This window comes from Corythoichthys intestinalis, chromosome 7 (genome assembly GCF_030265065.1).
Source record: "Corythoichthys intestinalis isolate RoL2023-P3 chromosome 7, ASM3026506v1, whole genome shotgun sequence".
NCBI classification, from domain to species: Eukaryota; Metazoa; Chordata; class Actinopteri; order Syngnathiformes; family Syngnathidae; genus Corythoichthys; species Corythoichthys intestinalis.
The window spans coordinates 24,220,806-24,243,274 of record NC_080401.1 but is presented as its reverse complement, the minus strand read 5'-3'; the positions used below and the strand labels follow the sequence as shown (position 1 = coordinate 24,243,274).

Below are 22,469 nucleotides of genomic sequence, written 5' to 3'. Positions count from 1 at the left end.
ATGAAGTCATGGTAGTGAGCTATAAACAGAGATACATCATGTACACAGGCCAGCAAAATAAATATGGAAAAAATAGAGCACAAGTGGAAAATAGGCAGTGTAGGTACAGATGTAAGGTTGTGTGGAAGAAGGCAGACAGGTTAAAGGGAAGGAAGAGGCAGAGGTTACAGAGACGATGTCAAGAATATTAATCTGCGCTCAGGTTCACCTGCAGCACATTCAGCCCCAAACACACACACTGTCACGGATAAAATGCCATCTCATAGCCTCTGTGTGCTTAGGTGTGTGCGTACGTGCGTGTGTGCCTGCTTGTGTACGCGTGAGAGACAGTGCCTGTGTGTGAGACTGCGTATTCCCATAAGACTCACCAGACCTCATATTTTCATCCAGCAACAAGAGCACGTTTTTGTCTTAATGGCTTCACGTCAGAAAGTTAAAGCAGGTACTCTGCTTTTCCCTATGTTAAAACTTAAATCGGCAGATACTGCTATACTATAAAACATTTCTGTAAAGAGGAATTCACACTTCTGGCACCTTATCTAACAAATATAGAGATACAATTCACATTTCACATTAAAAACAATAAAGCATCAATTTATTACTGTTGTTTCAGATGCCTGAGGAACAAGCCTTTTGTGTGTTGGTGAAAATCATGTTTGAGTATGGCCTGAGAGCTCTCTACAAAAACAACTTTGAAGATCTTCACTGCAAGTTTCATCAGCTTGAGAAGCTCATGCAGGTACACAGTGATAGGATTGTTTTCTATATGTTTGAAATCTAGGGTCTGATTAGATGCTTGGTAAAATTTTAAATGATTAGCCTGGCAAGACTGGAGGACAGTCTTTTGGTGTTTAATATGCAATAATACAATGTGGACACCTACGATTTACAGTCCAATGTTGCTTAAAAATTAAAAATTCCGTTTTTGTGTGAAATTTGAAGGCTGCGGCTTATAGTGTGAAAATTACTTAAATTTATTTTTCAATATGGTTTTCCAAATTATTATGCCCAGTTGAACAAAAAATGTTTACACTTCACTGATTGTTTTGCACTTGATTTGGTTTTCCTATATACAAAGTCCTCTTTGTCCCCCATGCTCTTTGTTTTTTCTAGGAACAACTACCTGATCTGTGGGCCCATTTCCAAGAACTAAACCTGGAGGCTCACATGTATGCCTCCCAGTGGTTTCTCACCCTCTTCACGGCCAAGTTCCCCCTTTGCATGGTTTTCCACATCACTGATCTTCTGCTTTGTGAGGTACAGTCAGAATCAGTAGAATATATTCTCCTGAAATTCCTAGGATACGTTGTGGGGAAAGAATCTTTTCTAAGTCAAGGGAAATAGTGTCGAGAAATGATAATGCATAGTTATAACACTTATCAGTACCCATTCATATTGCACGCACCCTTAGATTTCATCTGTCTTCACTATCTAATTAATAAAGATTTGCTTATCGGGCCTTTCGGTTGATAAAATCATAAGTTAAAATAATAAAAGTAGATTTTTAGAAAAAAATAGGGGAATCTAATTATTATTTTGCTGTAGCTATTTGTTTTTCTTTTAATATACAGCACATTGATTTATTATCAAGAAGTGTAAGAGGATGCGAGTGCATGGTCTGCATTAATAGCGTTTGTCTTGTCTACAGATTACTCCCAGTCATTTAGAACACAATAACCAAATCATTTCCACTTGCTTAAGTAGATGAAAGCATAGAAAACAAACCCTTCCCTCAGCAGCTTTTTAATATCACATCTCATGCCTGAAATTATTCATAGTGTCATCAGAAGGGTTTACGGTAGATTACTGTTTCTCTCAAATCACCTCATCCCACATATTAAAGATAGCATAGCGAACCGTATTCCTTGATTACATTTTTAAATCCCACCTTCCAAGTGATCCATCTCCCACATCTCACAAGACCTTTTTCACAGCAGTCATTTTGACTGTGTAATAAAACAGTCAGTTATAGGTCGGATATCGATTTCTATCAACCATTGTACAGAGGTGGTGCATGCAGCAATGGAAAAAACAACAATATCATATTATGGTAGGGGTCTCAATTAATTATGAAAAAATGTATTCCCCACTTTTTCAGTGTTCAAAGTGGCTGAGTGGTTTGCATATTCTCACAGCTACCGTGGGGCAAATAAGTATTTAGTCAACCACCAATTGTGCAAGTTCTCCTACTTGAAAAGATTAGAGAGGCCTGTAATTGTTAACTTGGGTAAACCTCAACCATGAGAGACAGAATGTGGGGAAAAATAACTGAAAATCACATTGTTTGATTTTTTTTAAAGAATTTATTTCCAAATTAGAGTGGAAAATAAGTATTTGGTCACCTACAAACAAGCAAGATTTCTGGCTGTCAAAGAGGTCTAACTTCTTCTAACGAGGTCTATCGAGGCTCCACTTATTACCTGTATTAATGGCACCTGTTTTAACTCATTATCGGTGTAAAAGACACCTGTCCACAACCTCAGTCAGTCACACTCCAAACTCCACTATGGCCAAGACCAAAGAGCTGTCGAAGGACACCACAGACAAAATTGTAGACCTGCACCAGGCTGGGAAGACTGAATCTGCAATAAGTAAAACACTTGGTGTAAAGAAATCAACTGTGCAAGCAATTTTTAGAAAATGGTAGACATACAAGACCACTGATATTCTCCAGTGATCTGGGGTTCCATGCAAGATCTCACCCCGTGGCATCAAAATGATAACAAGAACGGTAAGCCAAAATCCCAGAACCATACGGGGGGACCTAGTGAATGACCTACAGAGAGCTGGGACCACAGTAACAAAGGCTACCATCAGTAACACAATGCGCCCCCAGGGACTCAAATCCTGCACTGCCAGACGTGTCCCCCTGCTGAAGCCAGTACACGTCCAGGCCCGTCTGCGGTTCGCTAGAGACCATTTGGATGATCCAGAAGAAGACTGGGAGAATGTGTTATGGTCAGATGAAACCAAAATAGAACTTTTTGGTAGAAACACAGGTTCTCGTGTTTGGAGGAGAAAGAATACTGAATTGCATCCGAAGAACACCATACCCACTGTGAAGCATGGGGGTGGAAACATCATGCTTTGGGGCCGTTTTTCTGCGAAGGGACCAGGACAACTGATATGTGTAAAGGAAAGAATGAATGGGGCCATGTATCGAGACATTTTAAGTGAAAATCTCCTTCCATCAGCAAGGGCATTGAAGATGAGACGTGGCTGGGTCTTTCAGCATGACAATGATCCCAAACACACAGCCAGGGCAACAAAGGAGTGGCTTTGTAAGAAGCACTTCAAGGTCCTGGAGTGGACTAGGCAGTCTCTACATCTCAACCCCATAGAAAATCTGTGGAGGGAGTTGAAAGTCCGTGTTGCCCAACGACAGCTCCAAAACATCACTGCTCTAGAGGAGATCTGCATGGAGGAATGGGCCAAAATACCAGCAACAGTGTGTGAAAAGCTTGTGAAGAGTTACAGAAAACGTTTGGCCTCCGTTATTGCCAACAAAGGGTACATAACAAAGTATTGAGATGAACTTTTGGTATTGACCAAATACTTATTTTCCTCTATGATTTGCAAACAAATTCTTTAAAAATCAAACAATGTGATTTTCAGGGGGGGGTTTTTTCTCTACATTCCCTCTCTCATGGTTGAGGTTTACCCATGTTGACAATTACAGGCCTCTCTAATATATTCAAGTGCGAGAACTTGGGAGAAATTAGTGGTTGACTAAATATTTATTTGCCCCACTGTATATGGTTTAGGTTGGGGGTTGGATTCCAGAGGTTTTTTTTGTTTGTTTAATTAATGTACTATCTTTGTGTGTGTGTCTGTTTTCTCTGCTTACTCTGGCTTTCTTCCTAATACGTCTCTTAATATCTGCAGTTGTTGATTTAAGGTAACAATAGTTGTTTACAGTATCCAGCAAACCCACAACCCAATTAAGGATAAAGCATTATAAAAACTAAATATTTTTCATAGAATCAATTCAACCTTTACAGGAATCATATTCTTTATAGCTCTTTACCCTTAATTTACTAGGAAGCCATCTGTTATCTAACAGATGGACAAACCAGCACAAAAAGGTGGCCACACTTTTTTTTCTTTCAGTTGCATCGATTTATACTGAAGTGAAATTTCAGTTATTACATGGGTTAATTGGTGCCTCTGAGTTCTAGATCGTATTTGACTTGATCATATTGATCTCATCTTATTGACTGTAGGTCTGTCATAATTGACTTGTAGACTTTGCCACTATGGTGGAATATTACATTGAACAGCAACTGATTTTGCCCCCACCCGAAGACGGAGGGAGGCTACCCTCTCGTCTACCGGGCTAAACCCCAACATACAGGCGCCAAGCTGGGGGGGCAATACGTATGCCCACACCTGCCCGGTGCCTCTCACCGTGGGCAACTTCAGAGTGAAAGAGAGTCCAACCCCATTGAGAGGGTTGGTACCAAAACCCACGCTGTATGTGGAGGAGAGTTTGACTATATCTCATCAGAACTCCTCTGCCTCACACACCAGCTCAGGCTCCTTCCTCCTCCTTTGATTGTGGCTGTGACCAGTGGACGTTGTTGCTGTATTATGTAGGGTTATACTGTATACTGTCATATCTGTAAGTACTGTATGTGACTCGCCTTTATGTATTGTGTACTTGTGGGTACACATCCTAAGTGGCGACCGTGGATTTACATCGTTGATAAATTCATGACCTGCGTGACTGAACTATATAAAGTCACGGTTGGTACTCCAAAGGTGTACCCACAAGTCTTTGCGCCTGTGAATGGCATAAAGACTTCTGGCTACACCCTCTGAGTGGCAAGCGTGATTTAACAGAGTTGGTGAATTCATGACCTCTGTGAGATAAGACAAGACAGTTAGCCTGGCTTGATCTGGCTACTAAAGTTAAACTTTAAAATCTTGCAAGTGCAAGAATACATTTTTATCATATATTCATTTATTTAATATAAAAATCAGCCCAATCAGAGGGTTCAAAGAGCTGCATGCCTCTCAAGAGCCACGGGTCGCTGATCCCTGATCTAGAATCATTCGAAATATTGAAAGCTTAAATTCCATATTACACATTGACTCACTGTTTAAAAAAAATAAAATGTCTGTCCTGACCAGTCTCACAGCCTTGGTTTCTATATTTTCTCATTTACTCTTCTTTTGTTCCTCCCACTGTTCCTGCTCTCCCACTGGCCTCAAGCAGAACAATAAGACACTTCCAAGCTTTTTCTCAGCCAATGAACCGCATGATAAGAATCTGTTCGTTAAACTTCCATTCTTCTCTCCTGCTACTCTGACAGCTGTTCTCCCTATGTATTATTTTCTCTACTCCATCACCATTCTGTGTTCACATTTTCCTTGTGACTTACCCTTCCTTGGAAATAATTCGGTACATGTGAAATTATTAGGAACATAATGCCTGACTATGCTGTTGGTACTTATGGGTCCAACAATCACAGCCAGTTGTCCAGGTCCTAAAGTAGCAAAGCAGCCCTCTTTTTTTGATAATGACTTCTTTTCTGATCATCATGGTTTCTTTTATCTCGAACATATTGTTTTAGACGACATGAGCCCCTTTCACATACTCTTGAACGCTGTTAAAATCCCGGGATTTAAACGGGCAGCCCTTGTATGTGAAAGCAATTTCCCGGGTCGACTGACACAGAGATTACGCTGACATTTCAAGGGTTGCGTCTTAGTGTAATCTCCGGGACTTTCCTGGGACAAGGCGTATGTGAAAGCAAGCGTTAAATTCCCGGGTCACAGCATGATGGCTGATGACGTAAATATCATGGCTGGTCGGTCGTCACTTCCTCTTTCTTCGCAGTAAGACGAAAAGTGGTAAACAAACATCGCAATTATCAACATAGCAAGCGGGAACTAGCTAAATTAAACTGAAAACATAACGAAATTAAATTGCTAATGAATCGTAGCGCAGAGGAAGAGAGTCCATTGTCCATTTCTGGAAATGTGTGGTTTATTTTGTTGCCGATGTAGGGTCCACAACTGCGGAAGCAAGGTTGTACTGCAAAGCTGAGAACAGCGGAGGGATGCGCTCAAGGGTTTAATAAATACAAACAAAAATACACGCGATCGCGGAAAAAGGGGAATAACACAATGGGTCTGTGACAGTAGGTCGACGGGGATCAATAATATTAACCTAAGCGGTAGGCAGAGAGCTGATAAGACAACAAAACAAACACTCAAATACCAACACAACATAGCGGATTTAAAAACAAGAGCGGCAGAAGAACAAGCTAGCAAATGCACGAAATTCAAGAGTACAAGGTGTCCAATGCGCCCAACAAGTTAATGTCTCAGCACCATCCTCTTGGTTCACCTGGGCTTAAATACAGTCTTGATGAGCTTGAATTGGCGGCAGTTACGACGTGAGGAACGCGGCTCTATAACAAAACACGATTTGACCAACATTGTGACAGCCAATGCCGACCAAATATGACGTAATGTCCGGGTTATAAAATCGCACCGGCAGCCCTCCTAGCACAAAGAGCACCAGTTGGCAACACGGAACAAATTTGTGAAAGTGTCCAACGTGCGTCATTCCCAGGATATCTCTACATGCGTGAAAGCAATGACGCATATGAATCCCGCATCACCATACACGGGAATTAACTGGGATATATTTGCGAAAGGAGCCATGACCATGGGTGGTCTGCAATGTACTAAACGTCTGACCTGGCTCATATTCATGAGACCAAGTCAATCAATCTGTCCCTTAATTACAAGGACATCCACAGATGTGGCATATCACAGCAAACTGGTATCAGGTCAGCACAATCGACACTGAGTTCCAGTTCTGTCAATGTCTTGAAAAAAAAATATAAGGGTAGTCCTATGAGATCTACACAACATAGTCGGTCTACTTTGACAGGATTCATTGCTATAGTTGAAAATCAAATTGATCAAAAATCAGTGTTTCAAGATCACAATTGACAGCCCATTCAATGCGGGTACTGTATAACACATGCATTTTACATTCACTTGCATTAAACACATTTAGGAATGTGTTTAAAACACAAAACCCAGAATGATTTCAGCATTGAAAATATTTTCCTGTGGATTTCATTTATAGTTTATAATCATAGACTTTCACAACAACTTTCTGTTGATGTTCGTATACTGTATGCCTACTCTCACATACAGTATTCAGACTGTAAAAAAAATCCTTGACAAAGCTCTTTGATCTTGACTCAGCATTGCAGCGCCATCTTGAGGCTTATGCAAATCAATGTAAGAGGAGAGTGCTCTCCCTCGCTTTCCTTATTTTTAGTGCTGTCTGGATATTTTTAGCTCTGTGTTGCCATGTGAACTCATCAGAGACTAAGAAGACCAGGGTCTTCCCGCAGAGCAGCCAGCTCTACATTTTCTGCATGTTTCAGAGTCATGTTTGATGATGAGAGACAATCACCTCCAAACCTCAATCCCCAAATTTAATTTTATTGTGTAATCCTGATTTTAATGTGGCAGTAAATAAAAAAATGTTTTGTTTTCACCTTGGTTAATGATCTTTATGGTATATTCATAGATTTCAATTCCTTGTGTTGCAGGGTCTTAACATCATCTTCAATGTTGCCTTGGCTCTGCTCAAGGTTAGTAGCTCACTCACCTCATTGATTAACACATCTCCTGTTTAAAGAACCGGGTTTTATTACCACCATTTTAAAAAAAATCTCCTGTGCACATGGTTTGACCACTTAAATGCCAAGTTGCATCATCAACAGGTGATCATCGGTATATCCAGTACTCAATAGTCAGTGATATAATGATGCTTTTGTAGAATTGAATTTGATCAATTTCATTTGGTATCTGTCACCACCTCATGTCCAGTTGTAGTAGCTGCAGCTAAAGAGTTTTTTTTTTTTTTTTTTTTTTTTTTTAAAGTGTTCATTGTATATTCTGACTTGTATTGTACTTGTTTTAATTGTACACATTTTAAACAGGGGTCAGAGGTGCACTCCTAATCAGAGGTGCACTCCTAACCTGTTTTTTTTTGTTTTGTTTGTTTTTTGTTTTTGTTTTTTTAAATCAACACTCAGGATTAGTTTGGGTAATTTGATTATCCTAAACAAGCTAAATATACCACAGTGGCAAGCTAAATATACCACAGTGGCCATTGGACAGTTGCTAACCGTACACATTTTGGTGCTGCAACTTGTTGGGATATAAAATACTGATGATATTCGTAGACAAAAACAACCTACAACTTAAAATAAGTAAATTTTTTCTCAAACATTTTATGTTTGTCTGAGTGGTGTGGAATTCCTGTTTGTTGTGCTACAAGATCTCCTTGTGGTTGCTTTTATCGATTCATCTAGCACAGTCATATTGCATGTAGATGGTTCGTTGTGGCCAGTCATCAATCATCTTTGTTAATGTATTGCACTTTTAAAAGCACATGGAGAACAAGCTGTACTCTGTCTTATTTTCTAGCTACGTATCTGGTATCCATCAATTCTCGGAGAACTAAAATGGTATTTAAGCTTATGAGGATGTGATCATAAAGGGCAATATTTTCCCGAGTATACACCGCATGGCATATTTAGTTGTATAGGGACAGTGTCCAAAATATTCAGATTCATTTCTTTTGTTAAATATCAGTGTTTTGGTGAATTCTGCTGTACATCTCTTGTGCAGCTGATTGTTGCTGTGGTTTTACATTGCGGACTGAAATGATATCTCAAAGAGTCCCTTCCTGGTTTCAGTAATAATATATATATATATATATATATATATATATATATATATATATATCCCCGATAGCTTAGTAGTAAATTTAACTATTTATTGCCTCTATTTCTGAAAAGTGAATATTGTGTCAGGATAGTAATATAGATATATATAGGTTATTTCATTTTTCTAATAATTCTACATGAATACCAATTCATAATATCCATGCAATTAAAAAAAAAAAAAGAGTAAAATGTAAAGACTAAAGTAAATTAGTTCAAAACCATGTATGTTTTTTTTTTTTTTTTTTTTTTTGCTGACACTCATTTTTTTAACGTGATCACAATAAAACCATTTAAAAATTTTGTTCAATATTTTATATTGAACAATATTACTATGTTCATATATATATATATATATATATATATATATGTTCATATGTTCTTTATCAGAAAGAGAGATACCGAGTGGATGGAATTCTGTGGATGGGAAACAAATGAGGATGTGAGGTGTGTAGACTAGGCTTCCTTTAGCGGCCTCCTATTGGCCAGTCATGACGACATTCTATCCCAGAACCCCCTCCATCGCGTTCTCCTCTCCACTCTCATCCCCCTCCCGCCATCTGGGTCCAGCTCCCTCCCTCCCCTGCTTTACACTCATCATCCACATCACTCTTCACTCCCAGAATGTAAGGTGTATTGTTAGCTGTTTGGACGTGGAGGAATCAAGCTTTTTATTTTCCAACATTGATTTCTTCTTTACCAGCACACATGCCTGTGTGTTTTTCAGGTTGTTTCTATATTTTGATCCACAACCTCTGCCTCCACATTTTTAGTCATCTGCTGGATATTAATGTTTGCCGCACGCTACCTCGGACCTCCTACTGGATTGCAAAAGGGATGCCATGCAAAATGCTATCCATTAGCTGTTAGCATCACAAAGAGAGAGTGACAGTGGTCTGGAAAACACTGTGCGTTTTCATGCATTTTTTTCCCCTTTTGCTTTGCCTCGCCCCAGTTGCTGACCAGAACAATCGCTCCGGATGACACAATCCTATTCACTGACTCACAGATGCATCCATTTAGCCTCTGTTGTGGAGAATCGAGTGGCTTTCCATTTAAAGGAACTCTCTTCCATCTCAAAGATCTTCTGACCACTAAAGATCATTTGCTAATGGAGATCTGTTTTCTGGAACTTAACTGTTTTTCTTGCTCTTCTCTAAACAAGTGCCATACCGCCACAGCATCACAATCTCCTCTTTCCTTCTTCCTTGAAAGGGGTCATACTTTTATATGTTGGCTCATTCGGGATTTAGGAGGAATTGAACTTTGAAATTGGAATTTCAACGGAACCTTGAGCATTTTCAGCTTTTCCGTTTGCTCAAAAGATTTTTTTCTATTCCCTCGTTGAAATCTGATAACTGCAAAACGTAAATAAATGAATAAGAAAAAGGTGGAGTACTTGCCCATTACTGCCGTTTGTTGGAGCAGCAACCCACGTGTTGAGCACTTTTGTTGCTTAGCAACGACACACTGGATTGCCATTACTAGTGCAGCAAGTTAAGAGCGCCTTGCAGGTAGAAGACGTTTAAGGCGTTATGCAACTGACGGCAGTATCTCTTGCTAATTTTTTGACTGGAACAATGGTGCAACGCGTTGTCACTTCTGGGCTCTGACGGTGGTGGGATGAAGACTCAGTCTTCTTATTCATATTATTATTAAGGCTGTGGCAGTGGATGTGCTCATATTGTCCTCTGACTTAGTAGAGTCTTCATCAAGCAGTCGGTATTGCCACCGATTTATCTGCCCTCCAACTGATTAAGACCAAGTGCGACATTTCCATCGACACGCTGGAGCCATACGCCACCTTAACCCCAAAGAGGGAAAGCCCCGCTCCCTTGCCCTCGCCAACCCCGCCACTATCTCCTCTATCCTCCCCTTTGCCCTCTCCGCCTCCTCTTTCAACCCTGACACCTCCTCTGCAACTTCCGGCAGTGCGAAGGGCAGTGGAGGATGGAGAGGCAACAGCAGAAGAAAAGGCCCAAAGCGGTCAGGCCACAGCGGACTCCTTCTGCAAAATGATGGATCTACTTGGAATGGGACATCGACTCTTTGTTCCCAAGCTGCTGGCGGTGAGAGTGGGCACTGGGAATAGTCTGTGTTCAGAGTTAGTTGGCATCAAAGGAAGGGTTTTTGCATTATTACAGTCAGCATCTCTCCGTCCACCTTATATCGTAATATCTGTATGTTTACTAAGGCTGGTTGGGCCAATGTACAATCTCAAATCAGTTGTCAAAGGTAGGCGCACGCTGTATAGCAGCGTTCCCCCACAAGATGGTGGTATTGATATGTTTTATTTAGCACTTGATGATACTACCTCTCACTTAACCCTCTCAGGGGCAGTGGTCGCGTCAGTGGACAGCTATTCAAAAGTTGACATTTAAGACCTTTATAGCTCAAGTGACTACTTTTGGTAATTTAGAAAATCCTGAATATCAGTTATTTATATTGTTATTTAGTATATATTTTACAATACTAATAATTCTTCTATTTTAATATATTAAACATAAATGAATACAATGTTGATAAAAATGAAATTAATCCAATTGAAATGAATAAATCGAATGATGATCGACTTCGTAATCGTGTCATCGGACTCGTGGCCGCATGTTTTGGACACTCGGGTGAAGAGAGGGGCGGAGCTGTCAACTGATCACCACCTGGTGGTGTGTTGGCTCCGATGGCGGGGGAAGATGCTGGCCAGACCTGGCAGGCCCAAACGTATTGTGAGGGTCTGCTGGGAACGTCTGGCAGAATCCCCTGTCAGAAAGAGTTTCAACACCCACCTCCGGCAGAACTTCTCCCTTGTCCCGGGGGAGGTGGGGGACATTGAGTCCGAGTGGGCCATGTTCCGCACCTCCATTGTTGAGGCGGCCGATCAGAGCTGTGGCCGTAAGGTGGTTGGTGCCTGTCGTGGCGGCAATCCCCGAACCCGCTGGTGGACACCAGCGGTAAGGGATGCCGTCAAGCTGAAGAAGGAGGCCTATCGGGCCTTTTTGGCCTGTGGGACTCCGGAGGCAGCTGACAGGTACCGGCTGGCCAAGTGGACTGCGGCCTCGGCAGTCGCCGAGGCAAAAACTCGGACATGGGAGGAGTTCGGTGAAGCCATGGAAAACGACTTCCGGACGGCTTCGAGGAAATTCTGGTCCACCATCCGGCGTCTGAGGAGAGGAAAGCAGTGCACTATAAACACTGTGTATAGTGAAGATGGTGTACTGCTGACCTCGACTCGGGACGTCGTGAGTCGGTGGGGAGAATACTTCGAAGCCCTCCTCTATTCCACCGACACGCCTTCCTTTGAGGAAGCAGAGTCTGGGGACTCTGAGGTGGGCTCTTCGATCTCTGGGGTTGAAGTCACTGAGGCGGTTGGCAAGCTCCTCGGTGGCAAGGCCCCGGGGGTGGATGAGATCCGCCCGGAGTTCCTAAAGGCTCTGGATGTTGTAGGGCTGTCATGGCTGACACGCCTCTACAACATCGCGTGGACATCGGGGACAGTGCCTCTGGATTGGCAGACCGGGGTGGTGGTCCCCCTTTTTAAAAAGGGGGACCAGAGGGTGTGTTCCAATTATAGAGGAATCACACTCCTCAGCCTCCCCGGTAAAGTCTATTCAGGGGTGCTGGAGAGGAGGGTCCGTCGGGAAGTCGAATCTCGGATTCAGGAGGAGCAGTGTGGTTTTCGTCCCGGCCGTGGAACAGTGGACCAGTTCTACACCCTCGGCAGGGTCCTCGAGGGTGCATGGGAGTTCGCCCAACCAGTCTACATGTGTTTTGTGGATTTGGAGAAGGCGTTCGACCGTGTGCCTAGGGGAATCCTGTGGAGGGTGCTCCGGGAGTACGGGGTACCGAGCCCCTTGGTAAGGGCTGTTCGGTCCCTGTACGACCGGTGTCAGAGTCTGGTCCGCATTGCCGGCAGTAAGTCGAATTCGTTCCCAGTGAGGGTTGGACTCCGCCAAGGCTGCCCTTTGTCACCGATTTTGTTCATAATTTTTATGGACAGAATTTCTAGGCGCAGCCGAAGCGTCGAGGGGGTCCGGTTTGGTGACCTCAGCATTGAATCTCTGCTTTTTGCAGATGATTTAGTGCTATTGGCTTCATCAAGCTGTGACCTCCAACTCTCACTGGAGCGGTTCGCAGCTGAGTGTGAAGCGGTTGGGATGAAGATCAGCACCTCCAAATCCGAGACCATGGTCCTCAGTCGGAAAAGGGTGGAGTGCCCTCTCCGGGTCGGGGATGAGATCCTGCCCCAAGTGGAGGAGTTCAAGTATCTTGGGGTCTTGTTCACGAGTGACGGTAGGAGGGAGCGGGAGATCGACAGGCGAATCGGTGCGGCGTCTGCAGTAATGCGGACTCTGCACCGGTCCGTAGTGGTGAAGAAGGAGCTGAGCTGAAAGGCAAAGCTCTCGATTTACCAGTCGATCTACGTTCCTACCCTCACCTATGGTCACGAGCTTTGGGTCGTGACCGAAAGAACAAAATCCCGGATACAAGCGGCCGAAATGAGTTTCCTTCGCAGGGTGTCCGGGCTCTCCCTTAGAGATAGGGTGAGAAGCTCGGTCATCCGGGAGGGACTCGGCGTCGAGCCGCTACTCCTCCGCGTAGAGAGGAGCCAGCTGAGGTGGCTCGGGCATCTGGTTCGGATGCCTCCTGGACGCCTCCCTGGAGAGGTGTTCCGGGCATGTCCCACCGGCGGGAGGCCCCGGGGACGACCCAGGACACGCTGGAGAGACTATGTCTCTCGGCTGGCCTGGGAACGCCTTGGGATCCCGCCGGAGGAGCTGGTTGAAGTGGCTGGGGAGAGGGAAGTCTGGGCTTCCCTGTTAAAGCTGCTGCCCCCGCGACCCGACCCCGGAACAAGCGGAAGATAATGGATGGATGGATGGATGAAATGAATAAAAACAAATACACAGTGCTAGTGGCGACTAGTATCAGATACTCATAGGCGGATCTACTATTCAGGCGAAGTAGGCGATCGCCTTAGGCCCCCAACCAGTAGGGGGCCCCCAACCAGCTGCCCTTGCCGCAACGAGCAAGAGCTTGGGCCACCGGAGCCTGCAGCACCCCCAACTATTCGTCATGTATAATTATATCATCATACCGAACAAACAAATAACAAAACAAAAAAGAAAGCCATTTGAATGCTGCATTTATATTATCTCTCCCCAACACACACGCACTACAATGGACCGTTCCATGACGACGGACTGAGTATCAGTTGCTTAGCTTCATTTAGCACCGTTTAGCTTCGCTTTGCTCTGTTTAGCATCGCTTAGCTCCGCTTAGCTGTTCGTTAGCGTCACTTAGCTCTCCCGCGTTTTTCACGCCACTAAACTCGCTATTTTTACAGCTGACTTGCTACTTTGCACGTCGGCTATCGTTTATTTCAAACACATAAGCGAACGTGCTCTCCTTGAGAGCCAAAGTGCAGTGAGGGAGAAGTTGAGAACAGGCCGCTAATGCCTCTTTTAACTTTTTTCTTCTTCACACCGAACATAAAATACACGACAGCACACCCTTTGGTGAAACAATGCAGTACAGTTCCAATCAGTCATACAATAACACTCAACAGCAGGTTAACAGCATTTGCTTACGAAAAAAAATTAAATCTATTAGTGACACCACAAGCAATGACGAAGAATGTTTTTATAGGGAGTGTAAAGCTTTCGGTTAGCGGTTTAGCGAACGTACCTCTGGTGAACATTTCAAAATAAAAGCACGTCATGTTCGTCATATAAATAACGATTTCTGGAGTTAATCCCACATACAATGTATATTATGTTGAGTAAATACTACAGAATACAGATTCTACTCTAAGAATAGCTTTCAAATGACACTCTTTATGACAAATATAACTGGCAATGAATAATTATTATAATTATTATATTACTATTATACATAGTAGTATACTATAATATTAATGCTAGAATTTTTATAAATTGTTTTGAATAATGTTGGAAAGGCAAAGTCAGTGTTCTGAATCTGTTTACATTCTTTTGCACTAGTAAATGATATCAGCATTTAACTTCATTGTTTATCTGTGATTAATTATTGTTATTTACATGATTATTTGTACTCTAATAAAGAATTTAAGTCTTCCAAAATGGTTTTGTGAATTAATAAGTGTCAACAAAAATTTCATTGCTAAATTAGTTAAAAAAAAAAAAAAAAAAAAAATTATTAGTCGACTAATCGTAAAACTAGTCTGCTGACTAATCAGGAGAAAATTTGTCGTTTAGGACAGCCCTAGTGTACCGGAACATATTTCCACCACACCCTTCTCACCTTTTTATCCCCTGACCTATGAAGGGGGCCCCTTGATATGTTCGCCTTAGGCCCCAAAATTGCCAAGTCCGCCACTGAAGGTGTTTTTTTTTTTTTTTTTTTTTCCCCCCAGTACTATTCAATAGTGGTGTGCAAAATTTTCGATTCTTAGATTATTCATCATTCGGTCATGGAAGATTTGAGAACGATTCGCAAACATCCAAATTCCGATTATTGAAATATGCCAAGTAAAGCGGAACTAAAACACAGTCAGCGCGGTCTTCGGGACGCAATGAGGAACGGACTGAGAATAAACATCATGCTCAACTCATGCCGCTAGATAAGAAAACAATAATATCTGACTGCGGCTGATAGCCTCTACAAAGTAAGCCCACATAATGCTACAGTAGATATCACATGTATATAGAACTGGATGCGAAATGACAGACTCGGCGGCGTTAGTAAACAGCCACCATCTTAAAGCAGTAGACTTCTCTGGAAGGCTGTTGTAGCGAACCTTCCGAACGAACTTAATGAACTTTTTATCTAAAATGCTCCTAAATCTGCAAAATCTGGACTTGAATCTGATTCATCTTGAAAAGATGAAACAATTTTAAAACTTTCACATGTCGAAAGTAGATAGAAGGGAAATTATGAAATACTGTAACAGGAGCAATTTTGACAACTTTAACGGTTGATTCACAACATTAAATTAATTGAATGTAGTTTAAAGCTGCTGATACAGAATGGGGACTTGAGTATTTTAATTACTGTTTTGAACTGCTAACTTGATACTAAAATAGTAGTTTATTATACTTATTATACGGAGAGGATTTTTGTAAAGTTTTTGGAACTAATGTACGAAACATTAAAAGCAGCTAATATCGGGGGTGGGGGGGGGGCATTAATAATCGAATCGTAGTCGAATCTTTTGGTGCCCCAAGATTCCCACCTCTAGTATTCAACTCATTGCTTGTCATTGATGGCGATAGACAGCATATTCATTTAAACCAGGAAGACTGATGTTGAATGCTCATGTTTCAGTGCCATTGACGGTGCTAAACGTCCAATTCATTTTGACCTGGAAAATGGAAGCACGCTAGATATGCTCCCGCCCTTCTCTTCCAAATTCTAACATTAAATTGGAAACTCTTCATGAAAGCTCACTTTTCATTGTAAGTAGGTTTCGCTTAGCTGACAGTTGGAGTTACATTGATGATAATATTACGGAAGCTGTGCATATAAATGTCGGTTAAACCTCCCACCCCTGAGCCTTCCAAAGAGAATGCTAGTACTTGAGTTCAACCAGCCAGGATTCTCCCAGGGAGTTGCACAGAGTGGCTGAAAAAAAAAAAAGGAAGTCTGGGGTTCCCTGCGTAAGATGTTTTCTTTGCAAACAGACTCGGTACGCAGAAGAAAATGGAGGGATGGATGTAATTTCAGCTGGTGTAGTAGGGTTTTCCTTACAGAGGTATTCAGGTTTCTTGCTGAAATCCTTATTCTAATTAGTATTTTGAACAGTGATAATTACCTCAACTTTTACTAATGGAAGCAAGCAAATACATAGGCTAAAGGTGGTTCTAAAATACATCACTCTGATTTTTACCAATATACTACATTACACTATTCCTAGACATTCCCAAATGGCCCAGTGAATTTATAAAAATAAACAACATTCAGTTCCCAGTGAATTCAAAGTTTTCATATTGAGGGAAATGTTCATGGTTTCTTCACCTGTACGAAGAAATAATAGCCAATTATTAAACTCTGTGTAAATATTATAGTTTAGAAAGCTTTGCATTCATTTCCAATGAAGTGAAATACATAATCGAGTAAAGGTTACCAAAATAAAACTCATTAAAAACATGCATGACTAACATTTGCACTTCCCTCCTCACCTGACCCCACCTGTTTCCCTACAGACTTCCAAAGAGGATCTCTTGCAGGCAGACTTTGAAGGGGCTCTCAAATTCTTCAGAGTACAACTCCCTAAACGTTACAGAGCTGCAGAGAACGCAAGAAGACTGATGGAACAAGCTTGCAACATAAAGGTTTGGCCCTTTCGAAGAGTGTGCAACAAGCACTCGTTCTCTTTTTTTTTTTTTTTTTTTAATCCAAGCTTTAGCCGGGAACGTGTTTAACTATTAACAAAGAGCATAGGGGTACACCCTTGCTAATTTCAGAACTATTGAGTACCGTTGCAAATTTATTCAGGTGCCTTGTACAATTAGATTCATGAAAAGTTGATCTTATATCCAGTTTGTTTTCGAAACGCTACAATTACTACAGATCTTATTTGTTTTAAATACCGTGTTTTTCGGACTATAAGTCGCACCTGAGTATAAGTCGCACCAGCCATAAAATGCCAAACGAAGAGGAAAAAAACATATATAAGTCGCACTGGAGTATAAGTTGTATTTTGGGGTAAATTTACTTGATAAAATCCAACACATAGAACAGATATGTCATCTTGAAAGCCAATTTAATATAAAAATACAATAGAGAACAACATGCTGAATGCAACACAGTATGATAATGTTACATGATGCATGTATGAAATGCGAATATACTCTCCTAACCAGGACGCTACGGCTCGGTCCTGGCTATACAGCGAGCTAAACTCCCAAATGACGATGCTGGACGTCCGTATGATGTCCGTATAATTTGCTGACTTAATTTTGGCCGTCGTTATGACACCATCATTTGAAGAGTGAAACTAAAAATAGAAATAATACAAATCAATTTCATCCTCGATACCAAACAGGTTCGCCTCAACGTAAATAAATGATAATTAGCTGCTATTACAGCAATGACACAAACGGTTAGCATGCGTTCGCTAGCATTAGCACATCATTCAAACAACCACACAACTGGCTCTAAGTGTCCGATCGCGGGTTGAAAACACACAACAACAACAACAGAAAAGATGATACACACAGGCGTTGCCTGATATTTTACAAGCATAAACAATGAACGTAAGTTCACAGCCGTGTTTCTCTCTCTCTCTCTCGCCTACTCGCTCAGACGCTGCGTAGCCGTCCGTCTTCTTCTGGCGTGTGAGCGCTCTTCTTTGCGTAAACAAGTGCGAGTGCGCCCCCACTTGGGCGTGAAAGCGCCACAAACTAAAAGCATGCATTTCAATATAAAAAAAGTCAATAATACAATTGAACACGCATTGCCAAAGGCAGAACGCGAACGTGGCCATAGCTATTAAGAGTTATTCAGATGAATATAGCATAAAGAACATGCTAACAAGTTTACCAAACCATCAGTGTCACTCCAAAACAACAAAATAACATGTGAAATGATATCATAATGTGTTTATAATTTCACACATAAGTCGCTCCCGAGTATAAGTCGCACCTCCAGCCAAACTATGAAAAAAAAAAAAAACTGCGACTTATAGTCCGAAAAATACGGTAATAAGTTAGTTCACTTTGCTTGCTGTGTGTTTAGATTTCATTCATGGTTGTCTTATTAGTTTATGTTGAGCAATCATGTTCGTTACTGACTTGGTTCCAGTGTTATCAGATATAATGTGGCTTCCATGGATGGTGGCCAGAAATTTCTTAGTCTTTCATTGACATTCCTCAGTGGCCCTCTCACAAACACCTTATCATCATTCTCCTGGCTTTACTAAGACTTCTGGCATTTAGGGAATTTGCAGAGGTCACTTGAGACCCAAACTGGTACACAATGAAATACATTTGATTTAGTCCCTGTGAATTGTGTGTGAGTAAAAGAGAGAGGGGGAGTAGGAAAGAGTTGGCAGGGAAAGATGGAATAGATAACTTTCCCTCCACCCCTCTCCCCCTCTTCTTCAGTCACTCCTATGTTCCGTTCTTATAATCTGCATCAGTTCATATTTCAAATTTTAGGCATTTTCCTAGTTTGTTATCCAAAGACAAGAGTGACTTAAAATGTTGGGATTATGTGTTTAAAAGCTTGTTGGTGAACGTCTGTTTTGGGGCATCCTGTAAGACGTCACCTTTATTGCTGGTTCTTTAGAATAATTTTCCTTTCCTGTGCAATATAGTGTTGTAGCATTTCACTTCTACACACGCAAAAAAAAAAAAAAAAAAACACACAACAACATTATTAAACATGTTTTGGTGTCTTGCATGCACAAGCTGATGAGAACATGCTTTTATCCTTGATGTTTTATTGAAGTTTTATTATTGTTATAAAGTTTTATTATTATTATAAACCTGTTGTCCAGCCTTCAATAAGAAAATATTTCATGTTCTTGGCAGTGCGTAGACAGAAGCTTTACATAGTTTGTTCTCCTCAATGTGCAGTTTCTTAAGCGTCCATCCCGTGGGACACCTTCTTCAAAGGACTACTTTTAGACAAGCCACACTTCAACTTGTGAAGTAGAATGTTCCCTGTGGAAAATACTATATGTAGAGTACATTGTTAAGAATGAGAGACTTGGAAAGACACAGGGGGGAATGAGAAAGAGTCAGAGGGAAGAAAGAAATTCTTGCCCTGATTAAGGATGTTCAGGTGGATGTAGCCAATTGAACATCTAATTCAAAATCAGATGGAAAAGAACACTGCTAACAGAACGCTGACATTACATGACACATATTTCAGAACACAGATGAAATGAGAGTACCATATTGTCAATTAGTTGATGACCGAGTGGAGTGAAGTAGAAGAAAATGATGCGACAAAGAGAAGAAATAGTGAAGGTGAGGTACTGTTAATTTTGAGTCAATAGTCCAGAGCAACTTTGATTGTGGAAAGGAGGTAGAAAGTCTACTAGACTAGGCCAAAGTTTACAGGACAGTGGTGATGTTGAGTTTCTTTCTAGGGGTGACAAAGTTGGATAGGATCGAAAATTATTTCATTAGAGGAACAGCCATGGTGGGATATTTTGGAGAAAGTTCAAGAGAGCAGATGCTGTGGTTTGGACACAACCAGTGGAAAAATCATGAATATATTGTTAAATGGGTGTTGAAGATGGTGCTACCAGGCAAGAGATGGCAAGGAAGACCTAAGAGAAAGTAGATCGATTTGATGATTGAAGTTATGAAGACAATTAGTGTTTGAAAGGTGCGATGCAGATGATAGGCTGACATGGAAAAAGATGACACACTGTGGCAACCTCTAAATGGACCAGTTGTAGAAGATTATCAATTAGATGTTCCTACTCTTCCAAAGACTCATTTTTACATAGATGCAAATGCGTCTGCAGGTAATATGTTGTATGGAGAGAAAAAGAAACCTTAAGAATTCCACTGTATTTTCAAGAAAATCCTGGAAACCATTCCACGCCTAAATCGTATTCTCTCTTCAGGCCCAGTCCTTTTTATGTTTTTCTCTGTCAACATATAAAGCGGATCAGCTGAACTCTGTAAGCTGCTTAAAATAGCGAACACATTCCTTGCCACCTTAGTTTGATCAGCTCTAGGAGTAGACTGGCTTAGCTTTTTTGAGGATTACAGCAAGAATTTGAATTTCTCAGCATCTTAGGCATCCTTTGGGCTGAATCTAAGGCAAATACTTATGTGTTCAAATGTCACATACATATAGGGTTGGTAACCGAAACCCGATATCAATTTGGTACTGGAGCCGAAGAAACACATGGTAACCAGAACAATTGAAAACGAACATTTCGGTCCATAATTGTGTGGCGGTGTTTGTTTATATAAATACTGTCAAATTTATCGCGTTAACAGGCGGTGATTTTTTTTTTTTTTTAAATTAATCACGTTAAAATATTTGACGCATTTAACGCATGAGCGGAATGACCTGCTCATGCATTGCCTCAAACAGATTACAATGATGTTGTTTTTTGCACATGTGAGAGGTAAGAGGCAGGGAGAAAGGCGAGTGGACACAGGTGTTCATTGGACCGCGCCATTTATTGGCATAAGCTTCAGCAACTCCTTTAAAGGCAAACATAAGTATCATTTAGTGAAAGCACGACAAAAATAATATTCCTATCTTTAAAAAAAAATAATGTTCACAAAAAGAAAAGAGAACTGGCATTCCCAATCAAAATAGCTATGCAAAATACACATAAAACTTCATCAGATTTTGGTCAAACTTAATTCAAACGTTTCGTTTAGCTCAACAAATACACTGGATAGCAATATTTAGTCACGATATACAAACTATCAGAGGTCTCGTACGTTGTGAAGCCAGCACTCAAATGACCCTGAACTACAATGGAAACAGGGAACTACGGCGTCAGTCGAGGGACAAAACACACTCATTGGCTTTTTCTAAGTAAGTTAAAACTTACCATTGACACCTTGTGGTGTATTTCAATCATTACCTTATGTACCGGTAGTTAAAGACACCGTGGGAGACCATGTGACGTCACCGCTCGGCTATGTCAACAAAGGCAAGCTACTAGTTTATTTTTTTTGATTGAAAATTTTACAAATTTTATTCAAACGAAAACATTAAGAGGGGTTTTAATATAAAACTACTATAAATTGATCTAACATTTATCTTTTAAGAACTACAAGTCTTTCAACTACAAGTCTTTCTATCCGTGGATGCCTTTAACAGAAAGAATGTTAATAAGGTTGACGCCATCTTGTGGATTTATTGTTATGATAAACAAATACAGTACTTATGTACAGTATGTTGAATGTATATATCCATCTTGTGTCTTATCTTTCCATTCCAACAGTAATTTACAGAAAAATATGGCATATTTTAGAGATGGTTTGAATTGCAATTAATTACAATTAAATCATTTTTAAGCTGTGATTAGCTCGGTTAAAAATTTTGATCGTTTGACAGCCCTAAAATATATAAGTATACAGTACATATGTATGTATATACCGGTATATTTTATATATATATTTAATTGACTTATTTATTTAATGTTACTCATATTTCGAATTTTAAAATATTTACTCTAAGTTGCATTAAGTGGTCGTGTTTTTCACTTAATCTGTGTGTGTGGGGTTTTTTTGGGAGGGGTTGCTAGGGGGAGTATCAGTTGAAGTATTGTAGAAGCACTGTAACCATTTTGAAAAGTACAGAGCACTGGCGGATGTTTTCAATTAGTGGAAGCTCAAAGTGTGTCCACCTGTGAGGCATTTGTGACAGTGGAGGGGATCAGCGGCACCCCATGCTTGGTAGGGAAAGAAATTAGATTGCCAGAAGTCAAGTCTCCAAATAAAAGCAGCTACAATTAAATATCTAAAAAACCCGAAATAGAAGCTCAATTTTTCGCTAGTTGTTTTTAACAAGGCAAGTGTCCCTAGAATGATTATGAAAGTCTCCGGTTCAACTCAGAACAATGGAATGAAAGTTGAAAAATACCTCTCGTGGATGTTAATATGTATGTCAATAGGGGTGTGCCATCTAAGGCACCCCACAATTCGATTAAATTACGATTCAGGGTGCAACGATTCAATCATTGAACGATGATCACGGTATTGGCGATGATCGCAGTTATCACTTTTGTCGATGCATCATACA

At 40.9% G+C, this 22,469-nt stretch overlaps 1 protein-coding gene across 1 annotated transcript in view; it reads left to right on the top strand.

Moving 5' to 3' along the window:
• The window catches only part of rabgap1l (RAB GTPase activating protein 1-like), a 164,483-nt gene that overhangs the window by 108,473 nt on the left and 33,541 nt on the right, over nt 1–22,469 (top strand). The window contains exons 16-19 of the mRNA XM_057840616.1: nt 614–739; nt 1,114–1,257; nt 7,584–7,625; nt 16,943–17,071. Coding sequence (XP_057696599.1) covers nt 614–739; nt 1,114–1,257; nt 7,584–7,625; nt 16,943–17,071 — 441 coding nt within the window. The remainder of the gene's footprint in view (nt 1–613; nt 740–1,113; nt 1,258–7,583; nt 7,626–16,942; nt 17,072–22,469) is intronic.